Source organism: Cannabis sativa, chromosome 1, assembly GCF_029168945.1.
Source record: "Cannabis sativa cultivar Pink pepper isolate KNU-18-1 chromosome 1, ASM2916894v1, whole genome shotgun sequence".
In the NCBI taxonomy this organism is placed as follows: domain Eukaryota; kingdom Viridiplantae; phylum Streptophyta; class Magnoliopsida; order Rosales; family Cannabaceae; genus Cannabis; species Cannabis sativa.
In genome coordinates, this window is record NC_083601.1 from 51,765,442 (window position 1) to 51,785,628 (window position 20,187).

Genomic DNA, 20,187 nt, shown 5'->3' on the forward strand with positions numbered 1-20,187 from the left:
AGCGAAGGATTCGTAGGTGCCATTTCATGGTGGATCACCCCTTTATATACAAAGCAGGTGTCCAATCAGTTACACAAGGATCACATTCATTGTTAATCCATTATTTACATATTGAATTGCAATAATTAAACCCAAGCAACGTTAACATTAATAAATGAATGACAGTTACTAAGTCCATCAACGTATGCGTCTTCCGCATCTGCGAGTTGACTGTTCATGTTCCGTTGTTGAGCTCGCAGGGTTATCATTACGTTTGGAATGTCTGCGTCCTTAGGTAATCGCCTCTTGTAGACATCGCGTGTCGAGCTGATAGAACCTAGACATGCGAGTCTATACCGGTTTATCAAGGCTATTAGGTCGTTGGGACCAAATCGCATCATAGAGAGTTGATCTCTACGCTTTCGCAGAAGTATAGAGAGGATACTCGCATATGTCCCGACACATGCGAGTTGGATCCATCCTCTTATCCTGCATAATGCGAGTTACAGTTATGCGATCCGACTTTGGTCGTACTCGCTGGCTTTATCCTGGCGGGGTTCAAACTTTGAGGAGTCTCTCATGGACATTTCAGCTTCCATTGGAAATCTGAAAATACGTGTCCTTTAAATAGGAGTCTTGTCTCGAGTTTCTAGGTGAGAGAAATCTCACTATAACAGAGCTTATCTCGAAGGTCTGTAATGTCGAGATATGTTAGGCTATTTTTAGTCTACATTTTGGGTCACTTTTTATAGTTGTTTTCCTTTTTTGTTATTCTTTTTGGAATAGAATTACGCTTGTTTTCTTTGATTTCAGGTTTCACACTTGGAATATATTAATTGATCACATTTCGGAAAATAACAAGCTATGGAATAGAGAAAATTCTGCAAGAAAATAAAGCTAAAACTTCAAGCTTAAATTCGACTATTTTCTTATCAGATTTTGGAAAAAATCAAAACATAAAAGTTTTAGATTTCTTTTTCTTCTTTCCAACGCATCTTGAATCAACTCATTTGGAGTTTGTATGTGAAAGTTATGCACATTTTACTGAAAGATGCTGAAGTTGTCAAATTTTGCTCCAGTAGTCGCGACCACCACTTTCCATGGTCGCGACCCTTTTTCATGGTCGCGACCATGGTCGCGACTAGGAGCCAAACAGCGAGTTCTTTTTCGTATTTTGCCTATGGTCGTGACTAGACTTTATGTAGTCGCGACTAGGGGGGAAAAACGAGATTTTTGGGCAGTTTTTGACTTTTTCAAAGGTAGCAACCCTAATTTCTATTTAAGGGGCTCGTGTTTTAGAAGGAAAGGAGGCAGAAATAAAACCCTAGAGATAAAGAAGGAGGCAAAGGAAGCAATTGTGGCGATCCGGAATGCAATCACCAACTAGTTCTTTCTTAAACTCTTAGTTTCTATGTTAATTTCTGTTTTAGTTTTGATTATGGATGTTATTATGGATTTTATGAACTAAACTCCTATTTAGGGAGATGATGAATGTTGATTGAAATTACTTTTGGTTAATGATAATTGCTATTTCTCCTTTCTTGATTGTGAATTTATCCATATTTGTGTTTAATTACATGTTTAAGATTGATCACCTTCTTCATGTTCTATGATCCTAATTCAAAATCTGAAAAGTGAGAATTGGGAATGCTAAAATTGGATAAACTAGGTTTTGATGTGAAACGAAAGTATTTGCATAGCCTTTGTGACATTTAGATTATTGCTTAATGCTGATTATATGTTAATCTATCCCAGAGATGATTAGATAACATGTGATTTAGGACCTAAAAGATCTGAAAAGAGTTAGGTTAATTTTTATAATCTGTCATTCACATTGAGAAAGAGAATAGTAATTAGCATTAACAATTGGGTAATTAAATCAACAGGATTCTTTTCCCTAAATATTCATCCATAATTAATTACATTTTTTATTATTATTATCCTGCTTTTTAATTTTTAGTTATTTAATTATTCAACCTTATTATTGATTCTGCCAAATAGAAATAAGAGTTCAATTGATTGGTACTTAGCTACAGTCCTCGTGGGAACGATCTCACTTACCTGAGTATTACTTGTTAAAACGATACGTATACTTGCGTGTTGGATTTATCACAACAAGTTTTTGGCATCGTTGTCGGGGACTGTTTTAGTTAATATCAATATAGTTGAATTCTATTCTAATTTGGTTTCTTTTTATTTACGTTTATAAATGTTTTATTGATGAGTTTGACCTGCAAGGTAAATCCAGATGCTATATCTTGAGGATTTTGCCCAACAACACAATGAATCATTTTATTCTGCTTGGAGGAGATTTAAAGAGCTTGGAGAGAGATGCTATGCCACTTTCTCAAGTGGATGTTTTACGTGGCTCTTTTATAATGGACTTGATGATGAAACAAAAAGTTGGGTGGATTATGGAGCAGAGGTTACTGGAGGGCCTTTGTTAAGTAGAGGTCATGAAGCAATAAATCTGTTGAATGATATGGCAGATTTTCATTACGATTGGCATTGGAATCCATCACTTCAAGGTTGGAGTCACCAATACCCTCCTTATTGTCCAAACTCACCCCAACCAATTGAAGAAGAGGAGGATCTACTATCACTTCCAAAAGAGATTAATCGCTTGGCAGACATGGTAAATAGGGGTGTTCACAAAGTATCCGATCCAATCCAATCTGCACGATCCAATCCAATCCAATCCGCAAAATGCGGATATCCGCACTTGTGCCGATTGGATTGGATTGAAAAATCTAAAATCCGCACTTGTGTGGATTGGATGTTGTTTGACCTCAAAAAGTAACCGATCCAATCCAATCCGCACTAAATTATATATATTTTTTAAAAAATATAATATATAATATATATTAATTAAAAAAAGACACAAACTTCTAATTTATTAATCTTTTTTAGTAATATATTGAGTTGGTGTATTTTATTTATTTTGTAATAAAAAATACAAAAAAAATTAATTCTTATTCACATAAAGACATACACATAAAGTTTAAACATATATATACTAGCTTATTTATTTTAGTAATAGATACATATATATTTTAGTGTAAATCTAAAGATAAGTATATATATAATGATATATATGTATATTGGTTTAATTTGTATATAAATAGAGATGAAAATAGGTTATTAATGGAGATTAAGAAACAATAGTTTTTTTTTTAATTTTTTTTCTATGAAATATTAAATAATTTATTATGAAAAAAATAACCGATCCAAAATAACCGATCCAATCCGCACTATTGCGGATCGGATTGGATTGGATTTAAACTCTTATGCGGATCGGATTGGATCCAAAATATGAAATCCGCACTTAGTGCGGATTGGATGTTGTTTGACCAAAAAAGTGCGGATTGGATCGGATGAACACCCCTAATGGTAAAAGCTCTATGTGCTAATTTAATGGCGCATGATTCAGAGAGTTTTAAGGATAATAACTCAAATAACGAAAGTTATAAGAGTTGTTTGAATATAGTAGAAGCACCATCAGATGAATACATAGAAGAGACTGAGCCTAGAATTGAAGAGAAAGAATCCTTTGAAGTGGTTGAAAATTTGGATACATTGGATGCTTGCTCAACAAATGATGATCTCAATTTGGTGAATGAAGAAACATCCATCCTCAATGATGAAATTATTGAAGATCAAATCACAGTCAAGGATGCGGATGGTCATGAGGAAATTGAACAACCAATTGAGAGGTTATTTGAGAAAAGCAAGAAAGAGGTGCCATTGGTGGCAGAAGAATCACTTGTAGTTGTTGATTTAAGGTTGTCAACACCACTATATTATGAACCACCAATGGACCCTTATTTTCCACTAATACTGCATTCTCCATATTGTATTCTCTTCGAGTTACCAAAGGCTTCTCCCCAAGCTCATCATCTAAGGTCTTTTGTTGTTGGTGCAGATTTTGGTTCAAACTCATTACATGCCAAGCTTGAGGGCATCTTTAAAAACAACTTTCAAGTTGTCTTGCATGACGCTTATTATGGGCGTCAACCGCTTGTTGATGTGGCATGGACCTAAGGTAAGCTTTCTTCTCTTTAAGTTTTATTTTCACATTGGGAACAATGTGAAAAATTAGTTTGGGGGAGGGGCTTAATTTTAATTTTTTTTTTATTTGTTTGATTGTTTAGTTGTTTAGTTAGTTTTTTTTAGTTGTCGTTGTTTAGTTTATTGTTAATTAAGCCAAGATCAATTTTGTTGTTGTTGTTATTTGTGAAATGTCTTGAAATTTTGAAACTGTGTGCTTAATTCTTTTAACTCTTTGGATTAGTTTGGATGCTTGTAAAGCCTGTGTATGAATGCAATTTGACGATCTGTGAAATATGTTATAATTGTTTTACTGTGGTTTGTGGTAAGATTGATTGAATAGCTTAGAACTTGCATGTCTTATTCTCTTGAGGCGAAATCCTTGACAACATTTAATAGGAACATGATTTAGGCAGTTTGTTTGGATAGTTTGAGCCTTTCAAGCCTACCATAAAATGAATATCCTTTGTGAACCCTTTTGAGCCTTAACTTATTTCGTTTCTTCACCCATTGAACTAAAAGATGTATCCACACTGTTGTTTTTGTCCTCATTACATTTTGAATGGTATCATAAGCCTTACAATAAGTTTGGAGGAGTGAAATATTTAGTGTGTGGAAGTATTGAAGAAAAGAAAAAATCTTGCGTGATTGAGAAACATGTGAAAAAAAAAAAAGAATTGTAACTCGACATCACTTGAAAAAAAAAAAGGAATTAAAAAAAATCAGAAATAAAAGAAAATTTCAGTGATGTCTGGTGATTGAAAAAAAAAATAAAATAGAAAAATCTCAATCATGGTTAGTTGTGGGAACACTTCGGGAAGTTTTAAAATTATGAGAAGCTTGTGGGTTCTTTTGTGCTTATGATACCTTTAGCCAAAATTGTCTTTCATTTCCAAATATCTAAGCCATAAATTCTAACCTTAAAAAGTCCTTTTGATTCCGAAAAGAATGTTGTCAACATTAGTGGAGAGAGGTAATCATGCAAGCATATTGGCTATTAGTTTGTGGATTGATTTGATGGAGTGAAACAATTATGACATTATTTTAATATTGAAGTTAGTTTGTATCTCTACATTGTGTGATAAGAAGAGCATCCTAATTAATTGTTAGAGTTTTTGGAATTGAAAATCTAGTTTAGTTAATGGAAGGAAATTTCACATGAGCCAGCAGTAATATAATTATCTGATAGCTTAGTTAATCGAGGTTTTAGTGTTAGTCTTAGTCTTACTCGAGGGCGAGTAAGAATCTAGTTTGGGGGAATTTGTTAGGCTATTTTTAGTCTACATTTTGGGTCACTTTTTATAGTTGTTTTCCTTCTTTGTTATTCTTTTTGGAATATAATTACGCTTGTTTTCTTTGATTTCAGGTTTCACACTTGGAATATATTAATTGATCAAATTTCGGAAAATAACAAGCTATGGAATAGAGAAAATTCTGCAAGAAAATAAAGCTGAAACTTCAAGCTTAAATTCGACTATTTTCTTATCAGATTTTGAAAAAAGTCAAAACATAAAAGTTTTAGATTTCTTTTTCTTCTTTCCAACGCATCTTGAATCAACTCATTTGGAGTTTGTATGTGAAAGTTATGCACATTTTACTGAAAGATGCTGAAGCTGTCAAATTTTGCTCCAGTAGTCGCGACCACCACTTTCCATGGTCGCGACCCTTTTTCATGGTCGCGACCATGGTCGCGACTAGGAGCCAAACAGCGAGTTTTTTTTTCGTATTTTGCCTATGGTCGCGACTAGGGGCAAAAAACGAGATTTTTGGGCAGTTTTTGACTTTTTCAAAGGTAGCAACCCTAATTTCTATTTAAGGGGCTCGTGTTTTAGAAGGAAAGGAGACAGAAATAAAACCCTAGAGATAAAGAAGGAGGCAAAGGAAGCAATTGTGGCGATCCGGAATGCAATCACCAACTAGTTCTTTCTTAAACTCTTAGTTTCTATGTTAATTTCTGTTTTAGTTTTGATTATGGATGTTATTATGGATTTTATGAACTAAACTCCTATTTAGGGAGATGATGAATGTTGATTGAAATTACTTTTGGTTAATGATAATTGCTATTTCTCCTTTCTTGATTGTGAATTTATCCATATTTGTGTTTAATTACATGTTTAAGATTGATCACCTTCTTCATGTTCTATGATCCTAATTCAAAATCTGAAAAGTGAGAATTGGGAATGCTAAAATTGGATAAACTAGGTTTTGATGTGAAACGAAAGTATTTGCATAGCCTTTGTGACATTTAGATTATTGCTTAATGCTGATTATATGTTAATCTATCCCAGAGATGATTAGATAACATGTGATTTAGGACCTAAAAGATCTGAAAACATTGAGAAAGAGAATAGTAATTAGCATTAACAATTGGGTAATTAAATCAACAGGATTCTTTTCCCTAAATATTCATCCATAATTAATTACATTTTTTATTATTATTATCCTGCTTTTTAATTTTTAGTTATTTAATTATTCAACCTTATTATTGATTCTGCCAAATAGAAATAAGAGTTCAATTGATTGGTACTTAGCTACAGTCCTCGTGGGAACGATCTCACTTACCTGAGTATTACTTGTTAAAACGATACGTATACTTGCGTGTTGGATTTATCACAACAAGATACAAGAAAAAAAAAAAAAAAACCTCAAAGCCCCTTATTCGATTCTTTCTCGCCAAAAAAAAAATCCTTATTTGATTGAGAAGGAGAGTGCTAATAGAGTAAGAAAATTAATTAATAAAAAGTAATTAATTTTAGAGTTATTAATGTAGTTTCTTTTTATTTATTTTTTTATTTTAGGGAGGGAGGATTTTTTTTTTTTTTTGATTTAAGCGTTTATATATTACAACATGCATAACTTGGGACTCGAACCCAAGACCTCCAACACACACGCACCCCTGTGGTCACTTGAGCTAGCCTCAAGTGGTTTAGGGAGGGAGGATTTGAACTTATGATTTTCTCTTTGTGAGGAGAAGTGTAGAATCATTAGAATATGCATATGTCCACGTTGTTAAAGTAGTTTTAAAGTTAACCTAATTTAGAATATTTATAATGATTTAAATATTTAGTTTAAAATTAATATTAGGAGAAACTGAGGAAAAATATGAATAGGTGATTGATATTTTGTTAGTTATTAATTAATTAATATTTATAAATTTAATAAAATATTAAAAAATGAGAGAAAACACGTAATAGAATGGAGTGATATAAAAAATTTATACTTTGTAATTTTTTTTGGCCAAATGGTGTAAAACTGTAAAATTCCCTTTTTACAGATTGAATTAAACAAAGTTGCAATGCAACATTATTTTGTTGGGATATGTTAATTCGAGGTGAGAGGATGGATTTCAAAGCTTCCAAACAGTCTCTTCAATTATCTTCCTTTGCCTTTGTTTTATGGGTTTTGGGTTTTGGCTTTTGAACTAAACCCATCTCCCACTCTCTCAACATGGCTCTTCTTCACCCACACTTTGCTTTTCAAACCTTCTCACCCTTACCAAAAATCCCTTCTTTCACAACTCCAAAACCCATCTCTTCTTTTCCACTGTCAGCCATAAAAACCCATCACCAAAGCTCGCTCTTTTCCTCCAATGTCCAAACACCCTTTTCTCTCTCAACACTTCCCAGAAAGCTTCTTTGTAAACCCCCTCAAGGAAAACATGTCAGAGAAGACTATCTCGTGGTATGCTTCTCTTCATAACACTTGCCCATTTTCTTATCTTGTCTCAATTCTTGCTCTATTGTTCTGTAAGAGTCTTTACTTTATTGTATGAATTATGGGTTGGTTAAATCTGTAAACAATGTTAAAGGAATATGATGTTGGTTGTAGAATTTATGTATAACACTTTGAAATTCTGTAATTATGTTGTTGCAGAAGAAGTTGTCTGCTCAGGAGATTCAGGACCTGGTAAAGGGAGAAAGAAATGTGCCCCTCATAATAGATTTTTATGCTACATGGTGTGGACCTTGTATTCTGATGGCTCAAGAACTAGAGATGGTAAGTTTGGTTTAAGAATTGTACTCCTGTATACAGACTTAAAAGACTCTTTGTTTTATGAAATGCTTTAGTTTTTGTATGAATTTCAACTATTCATATCCAGCTCTGCTTTGGTTCCTATATTTTGTTTAGAAGAAAAGACTTTTTAAGTTTTGCATGTTCAGAATGGTTTGATTCCACTAACACATGAGGTTTTAGTCTCTCCTGGGGTTAGGCAAGGAGCCCAGTTTCTTGAAATAGAATAGAAACATCTAGCAGTTTCATTTATATTAATATATACAACATCTATATTTCTCTGAAGTGATATATGAGACATTTAAGTTTTAGTAGGTTAGTAATATTTTCTGGTAATGCTGAACCATATAATACATTTAGATATAAATTTTATATGAGTAGATGCTTTGTATAATTTTTTGTCAATGAGGGACATTATTTGGTTATGATAAGGAGCTTCACTAGGTTTCTTATAGTGGTACTTTTAATCATATTGTACTTGTATGTGTTTTCATTCATGCTATCTTTTTAATCCAGATTCGGTCTAAGATTTTCGTTTCAACCTGGCTTTCTTCACCACTCTACCCATGGCATCTACTACTAGTGTATTCTCCCTCATATTTTGTACAATAACTCTAGAAAATAGTAAATACCACACCATAAATTTGTAGGCCTTCTCAAAGTCAATTTTACATGTTAGCCCCTTTTTTTCCATAGCCTCTATCTTCCTCCATAACCTTGTTTGTCTCTAAAATAACATCCAAAATCTGTCTATCAGCCTTGAAAGCCCCTTGTGTTTCTGAATTTGTGTCACGTAGTACGATCTCATGAGACTAGTAAGCATGTAATAACTTACCTTACAACAATTCAATTTTCTTGGGGGGTCAAGCAATTGTACGTCTTGCGCCGTGAATGCAACAGTCCTTATCAAACTCCCTGCAAAACTTGCCAACATTGCGGCTGTAAACCCGTCTAGTTTTCGTGCCTTTTCTCCATTTGTTTGTGTCTTGTGGTCGTTTGAATTGATAAAACCAATCAGCAAGCTGCCCCATTTCATTAAAGATTTGTTTTTGAAGCTTTTTTCCCAGTAATATTAGTTGACCAGATCTATGATTCCTTAAAAAGTCATTTAGTTCATGGTTAATTCTTTAGTTGGGGTGTTGGATATGATGTGAGAATTCATGAAATATTAATTAAATGTATTGTGTCATAGGTTTTGCATATATTGAAATGAATTCTTAATTTTGGGTTTGTTCTAACAGCTTGCAGTGGAGTATGAAAGCAATGCAATGATTGTAAAAGTCGATACAGATTATGAATATGAATTCGCTCGTGACATGCAGGTAGAATCATTTACTCATCTTTGTTCTAATTGCATATGTTACTTTCTTAAGTTCTTTAACTGCAGAGATGAAGCCATGAAAAAGTTTGTCGTATTTTCCATCATGGCAGGTGCGAGGATTGCCTACATTATACTTCATTAGCCCTGACCCGAAAAAAGATGCAATCCGGACTGAAGGGCTCATTCCAATACAGATGATGCGGGACATCATTGATAACGAGATGTGAGTAGGGGCAGGAGCTTCCATGAAGCAAGACTGGTTGAAAATTTTGCAAAGAAGACTGGATCGAAACGAATTAGCCTATCCTCGTCGAGGCTCTTACTTCTGAGGTCTTTCTGGTCATATTTTATTAACTAGAGTGTTGTGAGGTTGAGTTTGTGAAAATTGACATGATGTTAGGTAGGTTGGGATTGTATTATACTGAGTAGAAGCCACGAAATACTCTCATATCTTGTGGTGTTGTACTACTACCATATGAGTTTATCATAAGGAGTAGATAGAGAAGTTAATTAAAAATCAAATCATGATTTTGAGGCAAAACACACGCCAGATTTTGATTTTCAAAGAGAAGCTTTGTCTGCAACCATGTCTTAATTGTCAGTAGCATATAATTTTTGGTTATTTTTTGTTAGTATGCAGAAATGATAAAAGGAAGAAGAAGAAAAACAATCTATATCTGTAGTTTCAATTCCAACGAGTTCATCTTTACATTGGGGTAGTGCTATAAATACAGATTAGGGTTTTTGGTACAACACTAAATTAATACTTGCATGATTCGACATAAAAAAAAATATGACGGGGCCGTGTTTGAGAAAATAGACCATGTGAAATTATGGATTCCTAAATATCCTAATTAGAATATATAAATTGTAAGACACATAAATATTAACATGATTTGGTCTGGTAGGGTAATATTTGTAGGGACATGATTTTGTCCCGTGATGTACTTTCACTGAATGCATTTCGTGATGTACGGCAGCCGTTAGATGGGGGAGTTATTTAATCTGAGGGCTAGGGTTGATTTATGGGTAATTAGGGTTAAAAAATGATAACGTACTCTGAGATTCATCTAATGTACCCTAAGACCTATCTAATGTACCACGGAATACATTCTGTGAAAGTACATCACGGGACAAAATCGTGTTCTAATATTTTTAATGCAGAAAATGTCATATTTAGAATGTCATTTTTTTTATATTTTTATTTCTCATTGTAATCGAGCTAATAATATTTTGCTTATTATTTAATTAAATTAGCACTTTTTAGAAACATCTCAATTTTAGTGACCGGATCTTCCCCATAATTTACTCTAGATGATTTATATTTGTATTGATCTTTTGGTCATCTTGGATGTGTGCCTTTCAATAGAATTATTCCTTTTTTTTAAAAAAAAAAATAGCAGTTGAATTTATTTATTTATTTATTATTTTTACATTTCAAAACAGCTTTTTTTTTTTTTTTTGTTTTTGCATTTTTACGGAATTTTATATAAAAACTCCTATTGCAACTAGTGCTGCAACTTACTTTGTAACAAAAAATTGTATAGAAATCCCTATTACAACTAGCGTTGCAATTACTTTAAAAATTCAAATCGTAAATTTAAAAGAAAAAAAAGTTAAAAAAGTAATATACGAGGTAATTGAAAAAAAAATAAGAAAATAAAGGGAAGAAATTGACATACAATGTTAGTATTCTTCTATTACATTACTACATACAATGTTGCCGGCTTTTAGGTTTGGCTTTATAATTTTCTATAGTCAATAGTCCACTATATAAATATTTATATAGACACCAAAAAGAAATTTTCCAAAATAAGGTATCAATTCATCAATCAAAGTCAATAATAAATCTTCTTGTAAATAATAAAAAGTTGAAGAAAATAAAGAAATTAATTGTATCAAGACTATTTATTACTTGTATATTAATCACTAATAAAGAAAAATGAAATCCCTTTGTGAATATTTCTCAGACTCAACAATGGTCAATGGCCTCTGCTTAATTGATTTCATTTACTATGAATGTGGTCATACCCAGCTACTACTCTATTCTCCAAATCTGTAACAGAAAAAAAAAAAATATTTACTTTGATTTTTTCTATTAAATTTATAATATTTTATGTATTTTTTCCAAAGAGAAGGTGTTGGGAATATGTATTTTTCATCTAATCAATTTTTTTTAATGAATATTTCATATTTCGATTCAATCTAATTATTTAATAATTTATTAAAATGTAAATTGTCATTTATTTTATTATCATTAAAGTTAAATAAATATTGATATAAAATATCTTTTTTAAATAAATTTGCTTATGAATTTTCTTATTAGTTGGTGATATGCCTACTTCAATCTATTTTGTTGTTGTAATGAATTCTATTCATCAATGATAAAAGGTTTTCTCATTAAAAAAACAGCAACAAAAATTGAACAAATGTAATTTATGTATCCAAAGAGCAACAACACACCAAAATACAAAAAAAACAAAAATAATAATAATAATTTCCAAATCCAAATAAAAAAGTTCCAAGTCCAACAACACCTAAAAAATATTTAATATGTAGTATACTATATTTAATTAATCATATATTAGCTTTTGAAGCTATATTATATCCCATTTCTTTGAATTTTATAACATTTATAATTTTGAATAAGCGTAAATTAAATTATATCGATTATTATTTTGAAATATTGAAACGGCACAATATTTAAATTAAATTGAATCTATAATTAGTGGTAAACTGGACAAAGTCACAAACAACTCTTTTTGTTTACATTCCTTCATAATTATAAATTAAAATTTAGTTTTCAGCAGCTGGACAAAGAAAAAAGAGAGCTGTTGGTGGCGTTGAGTTGGTCGATTTGGAACGCGAGAAATGATAAGGTGTGGCAAAATAAAAGAGTCGGTGTGGATAACATTGTTACGTCAGCAAAAACCTTCCTTAACCAATGGAAAAACGCACAAGATTCAGTCATTGAGACTACATTTTCGGGTTCTTTAACCGAAGATGCTGCTGTGTGTTGGGTGCCTCCATATGATAATAGTGTTAAGATAAATGTTGACGCGGCTATGTTTAACGAAAACCGACAATTTGGAGTTGGTCTAGTTGCTAGAGATACACAAGGACTACTAATCGAAGGCTGCACTAAACTGTTCCAAGGCCAAGCTTCTGCTGCTACAGCCGAAGCCATGGGAATCCGTGAGGCCCTGAGCTGGATCAAGAAGAAACGTTGGACAAATGTGTGTATCGAGACAGATTGTTTACAAGTGATTCAAGCCTTACGAAGCACAATTGAGATGAGATCCATGTTTGGTCAAGTGGTGAATGTTTGTAAGGACATGCTTAAGTTTTTAAATGATGTTAGTATTTACTTTGTAAGACGATCAGCTAATATGGTTGCTCATAGCTTTGCTCGAGCCTCTATATTCTACCCTGATTGCACTTTCAGTTTGGAGTCTGTTCCAACTGATTTGTTACCTACTTTGGTAGCAGAGATGGTTATTTAATAAAAATTATTTCCATTCAAAAAAAAAATAAATTAAAATTTAGAAATATATATTTTTTTTTTATTAAAGCAATTTAGAAATATATTCTAATATTCACTTAAATATATAACAATTAAATTCAATATTACAGCTCAAAAATTTCAGGTCAACCTAAAAAAATAAAATAAAGAAAATATAACAATATATTCTTTTGTGCTTCATTCGATATCGATAATCAGTTGAGGTAAGCTTTAATATTACAAGATTTTGGGGTTATTATACTAATAATATTATTTAAACTCTAAAGAATCTTCAAACGACAACATTTGACCAATACGACAATATAAAGGTGAAGTGCTATTTTCAAGTCTCTGGTCTTAAACGACAACAAAGTTGAAGAAACGACATTAATAGAAGGCGTCCGTTGAAATGTCGTTTTCTTCTCTTTTTTTGGGTAAAGTTATGATCAGATTGAGTTTCAGAGGGAGAAAATGAGGAGATTTGGGTCTTGGGAAGGGGAGAAAGCGAGGATCATAAGCGCAGCCATGATCCCTACAGGGAAGAAAAGGAGCATCAACGGTGGAGGAGGCAACGGCGGTAAGATCAAGGGTAATACGACCATGGAAGCTGCTAGAACGGTTAGTAGCAGAAACGAACTTAAACTCAGAAGCTTGCTCATTTGATCAAAACTCAGAAGAGAAGAGAACCATATTAGAGTGGGGTGCGGAGAATGTGTTTGATAAAAATCGAATGAGATGAGATTGAGAAGGGAAGAAAAGGTTATATAATAGAGAGAGAGTTGAAGTTATGGGTATGGAGTTTGGGGTGTTACTCCGAATCTGACAGAATCAGAATGCATCTCTCCCTAAGATATTCAATTTCATTCTTTCAACAAACCTATCTAACACTTTATATTATTTTATTTAAGGTTAATTAGTGTTTTTGTCCTACTAAATTATGTTTTTTTGAACTTTGAAATCATAAAATAATTTTTTTTTTGAATTATTGAAATGGTTAGATTTAAAATTTTTATCTAATTTTAATAAGAAAAGTCTAAGATGAAAGTTCAGAGGACATGATTTGACACATGTGAAAGTTCGAGAAATATGATTTGGTAAATATCAAAATTTGATAAGCAAAATTTAGTATATTGACAATCACTGAATTAGTAAAATTGAATAAAATTGGACAAAAGTCTTAAATCCAATAATCTTAATAGTTTATAATTTAATACATGTTAAAATTTAAGGGGCTAAAAAATTCTAATTAATTTTTATTTAAATTGTAATTAAATAATATAGAAATTTTTACATGAAAAATCCATTTTACACAATTTATTACAAAATTACTCATACACGCTTATACCTACTTTTTTACTTACAAAGTTTGTTTTATTACACATATACCACTTAGTCATCATTCCATCCATCATCAATCAAATCCTACTCTCTTCCCTCTCTTTTTTCATTTTCTATCAATCAATCCATCATTTCACTCTTTTTTTTTCTTCTTTTCTTTTTATTTTTAATTTTATTTCAGTTTTTAATTTTTTATTTTTAATTTTATTTTCAGTTTTTAGTTTTTTATTTTTTTTTTTCCATAACAATTCTTATTTTATTTTTTTTTTTAATTTTTAATTGTAAAGCTAGTTTCTTATATATTGTTGCTTAGGTCTATGATTGACTTCTATCAATCAATCCATCATTTCACTCTCTTTTTTTCTTCTTTCCTTTTTATTTTTAATTTTATTTCAGTTTTTAATTAAATCTTTTTAACTTATTATTAGTTTAACTTTACAACTTCTGAAATACTTTCATGACAAAAGAGAAGACTTTGACTAGGCCATTCAACTGATATAAGCATGTACAAATAAATTCGTACAATTTTAATGTCATTTTCATTCTCGCTGGACTAGCTCAAAGCCACGTCGAAATAATTAGATAACAAAATAAAATAATAAGAAACAATTACCGATGATATTCTATACTTGAAAAGAAAACGATCTAATTCATGCTTATAGTAGTATTGACGTGAGTAGAGTTATAAAATTAATATTAGAAAAGTATTAGGACAAACATGATTAAGATTTATGAGTGAAGGTGGCAAAGCTAATAGATTAGATTAACCTGGTCAGTCCCATTTTTATATCATCAATGGGTAACAATGAGATTTATCATGGATGTTGATGTTCAAAGAGTTTTTCCTGTATTTTAGTTTGTATACAGTTGTTTTGTAGTTTTATTATAGTTTTGCTACTTGCATATGTTATTTCACTATAAAATTCATATGCAACTATTTGCACAAAACTTACTATGTATAACTACTATTTCTTAGTCCCCATCAAATTAAATTCTTGCATAATATATAAACTATCATAAAACGATAATGCAACTATAAGGCAACTATTTGCACTTGCATACAGTTGTTTTGTAGTTTTATTATAGTTTTGCTACTTGCATATGTTATTTCACTATAAAATTAATATGCAACTATTTGCACAAAACTTACTATGTATAACTACTATTTCTTAGTCCCCATCAAATTAAATTCTTGCATAATATATAAACTATCATAAAACGATAATGCAACTATAAGGCAACTATTTGCACTTGCATACAGTTGTTTTGTAGTTTTGTTATAGTTTTGCTACTTGCATATGTTATTTCACTATAAAATTAATATGCAACTATTTGCACAAAACTTACTATGTATAACTACTATTTCTTAGTCCCCATCAAATTAAATTCTTGCATAATATATAAACTATCATAAAACGATAATGCAACTATAAGGCAACCAAAACAAAAAATAAATCAAAATGCAACTGTATATAACGTAGATGTATTATTCATGAGGTTTTTTTTTAAATTTTTTACATCATACATTGTTTTGGATTTAGTGGGAGCTCCAGATCTGTTTGTTACAGATCTACATTTCATGAATATAGATTTCGATATTAGGGGGAGTTATTTTGATTGAATAAAATAGAAAACAAATGTGTAATTTCAGTTTCTTCACAGTTTTTATGATTTTTTTTTCGTCATTTTCAGTTTAGATCATTGCAGGTATTCTTTTCCAGTTGATTTTGCCAGAATTAATAGTTGTATTTTTCTCGTTTTGGTTTCATTTTGGTTGTTTTGCGGTTTTGAAACGAGCGCGTATTTTCATCTTCATGGTTCGCTCTGTACAGCTGAAGGCTTAGTGCATGTGGTATTTTTGTAAATATTTGTATGTGGACTGTATAAATGTTTAATGGGCCGGCCCAAAGTATTTTTGTAATTTTTTTTCTTTTTTTGTATTTTTTTGTTTTTTTCCCAATAATATATTTGTTTATTTGACACATGTTTTTCTTTTTTTTGTTCTTTTAGCTATAATAATAATAATAATAATATGAAAGGAATGGGATATTTCCTATTCAAATTTCAAACTTCAAAAAGCAACTTTGTCCTTAATTAGTAAGATGATGGGTACTTGAGTTAAACTTAAAATTAGCCATTATTAAATTTGGAAGAAATTATTGATAATTTTTCTCGTTTAATAAATGGTGTAGAATTTTATAATATAATAATATTAAAATTGTCTGCTTCAAAAGATATATATTTTAAAAAATTGTCAACAAAATACAATAAATTTAATAGCTACCAAAATTGTTATTTATTTACAATAGATCCAAGTTATGTTGTCACGAGCTTGTCAATCACTTTTTTTTATTTTATTTTTTAGAAATGAAAAAGAAATAATTAAATACTTCCATTGGATGGTATCTTTGAGATTTGGAGACTGATTATGAAAGGTTGTAAAGCTACCAAATAATTCACCATTGTATCTGTTTTTCTTTATACCATTTTTTGGTGTCATCAACTTTTCACACTTTTGTGAACCCAAAAGAAAATTAAGACCCTCCTCCAAAACCAAGAAAACAACAAGATTATAATTACGCAGAGTGATTTACGTTATAAATACTTAAGTTTAATTTTAAGTTGTAAATAAATACATAAATTTAATTTTTGACGGTAATAATATTTAAGTTATAATTCTTGAACTTCTGTAGGTATCTGACTATTAAGTGTTAAGTAAATTACTACGCGATAATCTTTAATTTTTGGTCTAGGTCATTAAATTTTTATTTTTTTTAAAAAAAATTAATTTAAATATACCAATAAAAAATAACACGTAGATAATGACTTGACATTTAACAATGCCTGCAGAAGTTTCAGAAATACAAGTTAGATATTATTACTGTCGAAATTTAAACTTATGTATTTATTTACAACTAAAAATTACACTTAAATATTTATGCCGCAAATTACTTATCTACTTTTTCCAAAAACAAGATTGAAATTGTAACTAAATTAGTGTCTTTGAATTGAAGAAAAAAAAAATGGATTGTTGATCACAAAAAACAGCCAAGGCGCCCATTGTATTATTTCTCTTTTTTCCTTAGATTTGAAAGTACTAGTAAGCTAGTAACTACTACTAGTACTCAACATGTAAATATTGCGTGTTAAGAAGAAAAAACATGCAAATATATTACAAGTGGGATTGGACTATTGCATATTCTTAGAAATTAGTTCACCATAATTTTACTTCTATATATATGAAATGGTGCTTACTTAATTACTAGACAATCTTCAATGCATAATTTAAAGGATATCAACACATACAAATTTGTTTGCTTCTAGTATATGTGGCACTAGTAGTAAATAAGTCAATGAATGGGTGTTAGAAGAAAAAATATGAACAAATGTTACATTTAACACAATATTTGTAATTTTGTTGGAAAAATATTAAAAACTACATTGTAAATAAATATCAAATCCTATATATTTTCATTTAATTAAACTAATTTTTGTGAAATCCTCCTACTAAATTGTACCCATAACAATAAATATCAACAACAATATATAATATACTTCTTCATAAAAAAAATAAAAGAATAATATACCTTTGTGAAGATACATGATAATATTTTTTTAAAAGAAAATATTTTTGTGGTATAGTTTCTCCACATGAAAAGGTCTTAAAAAGTTATTCCTAAAAAGTTATTTGTTTCCCGGAAGTATGTTCCCGAACAGCTAACATGTCCATCTAGAATAAGTCTCGTGGAATGATTATTGCCATCCGGAAAGGAGTTCCCAGATGACTATCATGTCCACTCCGGGTGTAGTCCTCAAGAAAGCTAGCCTTCCTCCGAAAAGAAGTTCCAAATGACTAGTTGTTTCTCCTAAAAAGGAGTTACGGATAGTCGGCTCCAGATGACTCTTTCCTACCAGGGAAGTTCCTTCAGCGAGTGCCATGGTCCGTGATTCCGAAAGCCCTCATATTCGCTCCTGAATGCACTTATACTTATACTGGCATGGAGATCTCTCTTAAAAGAGAGTTGGTTAAGTTATTTATTGCCTAACTAACTTAACAATCTTGCTTCTTGCAGCCATCGACTTTAGGATCTTGATCCTAAGCCTATAAATACCACCAACACTTATCATTTCAGACACAATGATCAGATTGAGTTTCAAGATAGAGAGAGAAAAGATTGAGAGATAGAGAGAGAGAAAGGTACAGAGAAAAGAGAGAGATTGGATTTGGGTTTTTGTATAAAGAATCTTCTGTAGATGAAGATTCTTGGGTAAAAATGTGAGAGTTGAAACAGTTTGAGAAAACTCATCAAAGAGGATCGATCTCGACTGTATTGTACCTGTTCTTGCTCAATCAATAAAGAGAATTTAGTGGTGTTCCGGATCTAAAGTATAGCCATAGATTATATCGATCTATCAGACTTAACCAATATATACATTGGCGTTGATTTTATTATTTTACTGCTTTAATTGTTTCTGGTTGTTCATGTTAGACTATATATATATAGTGTATGTAATATAGCATATACAAATGATATGAAATGCGGAAAATAAACTGTAATCATATCAATAATATATGCAATGAAAGGATCGATGTACCTCCAGCCATTGATCTTTGAGCTTCAATCCCTGCGGTAGCTTCGGTATTGGAGTTCGGGCTTCCTCGCTCTCTCAACTCTCTTTAGATGGAATTTGCTGAATGAATTCAGAATGAGTGAGGAGCTCGGGGACCGAGACCCTATATTTATAGGTGAGATACTCCATCGCATTCGCGCCACATTAATTGTCGAATATTTTGACAATTAATTCAGAAATCAAATCGAGTAATGAATATAGAAATCTGACCATATATAGAATATTACATAATTGATTTTGTCCAGATTCAATGAATATAAAATATTCATTTATCAGAAAATCAATTATTTATTTATTTCCTTAAATAGAAAATCATTTCCTTAATTAGAAAATAACTTCCATATATAAAATATTCTAATATTCTCCCACTTGGTCAGCATTTAAACTAAAATATTCAAACCCAACGTTCCTCATTATATAATAAACATACGAATCATAGCGACATGTCCTCATTATGAATCGAGTATTATCTTCCATGTATTACAATACATTTATTATATAACAATGTACTTTATGTGGCAATGTACTTAAGTGAATAAACCCTAAACCTTATGTTTATTCAGGTCCTCTGAAATTTTTCTCAAATGTAAAATTAAGATGCGCATAAATATGAGAAAAATCAAAATAAGAGTTTCATTAATAATAACTTTATTTGTACAAATTACATAAGGGAACCAAGTCCCATGTTCTCTACATGATCCTTGAATTTATGAGGTGGCAAGCCTTTTGTCATAGGATCGACAATCATCAATTCAGTGCTAATGTGTTGAATGACCACTTTATTTTCCTTAACACGTTCTCTAATAGCTAAGTACTTAATGTCGATGTGCTTGCTTCGACTTCCATTTTTGTTGTTCTTAGCCATGAAAACAGCAGCTGAATTGTCACAGAACATCTTTAGCGGCCTTGCAATGGAATCAACCACTCTAAGGCCTGAAATGAAACTCTTTAGCCATACACCATGTGATGTAGCCTCAAAACAAGAAACGAACTCAGCCTCCATAGTAGAAGTAGCAGTCAAAGTTTGTTTGTTACTCCTCCAGGACACAGCTCCACTAGCAAACATAAACACGTAACCAGATGTAGATTTACGTGAATCACTGCAACCAAATGAAATCTGAGTCTGAGTAGCCAACTACTTCTAGATTGTCAGTTCGTTTGAACATCAGTTTGTAATCCTTAGTACCCTGAAGATACCTCATTACTTTCTTTGCAGCTTTCCAGTGGTCTATCCCCGGGTTACTCTGAAATCTTCCTAACATTCCGACAGAATAAGCAATGTCGGGTCTTGTGCACACCTGAGCATACATTAGGCTTCCGACAGCAGAAGCATAAGGAATGTTCTTCATTTGTTCTC

At 31.3% G+C, this 20,187-nt stretch overlaps 1 protein-coding gene across 2 annotated transcripts; it reads left to right on the forward strand.

Annotated features, from left to right (window-relative positions):
* The first annotated feature begins 7,341 nt into the window (after positions 1 to 7,341).
* Positions 7,342 to 9,942, forward strand: LOC115708315 (thioredoxin-like protein CITRX, chloroplastic). Of its 2 annotated transcripts, XM_030636548.2 has the most exons (4): positions 7,342 to 7,707; positions 7,900 to 8,022; positions 9,279 to 9,359; positions 9,469 to 9,942. In XM_030636548.2, exons 1-4 carry the CDS (start codon positions 7,474 to 7,476, stop codon positions 9,583 to 9,585), a joined length of 555 nt encoding a protein of 184 aa, XP_030492408.1. In that variant the 5' UTR covers positions 7,342 to 7,473; the 3' UTR covers positions 9,586 to 9,942. The 2 variants fall into 2 exon arrangements, with proteins under 2 accessions (XP_030492408.1, XP_060964538.1); XM_061108555.1 differs by having other exon boundaries at positions 9,279 to 9,942.
* The last annotated feature ends 10,245 nt before the right edge of the window (positions 9,943 to 20,187 follow it).

Bases quoted from the DNA above. Each gene is read 5' to 3' on its own strand.
- LOC115708315 (XM_061108555.1), top strand. From the start codon at position 7,474: ATGGCTCTTCTTCACCCACACTTTGCTTTTCAAACCTTCTCACCCTTA. The intron at 7,708-7,899 runs GTATGCTTCTCT...ATGTTGTTGCAG, and splicing joins TCAGAGAAGACTATCTCGTG to AAGAAGTTGTCTGCTCAGGA. The intron at 8,023-9,278 runs GTAAGTTTGGTT...TTGTTCTAACAG, and splicing joins TGGCTCAAGAACTAGAGATG to CTTGCAGTGGAGTATGAAAG.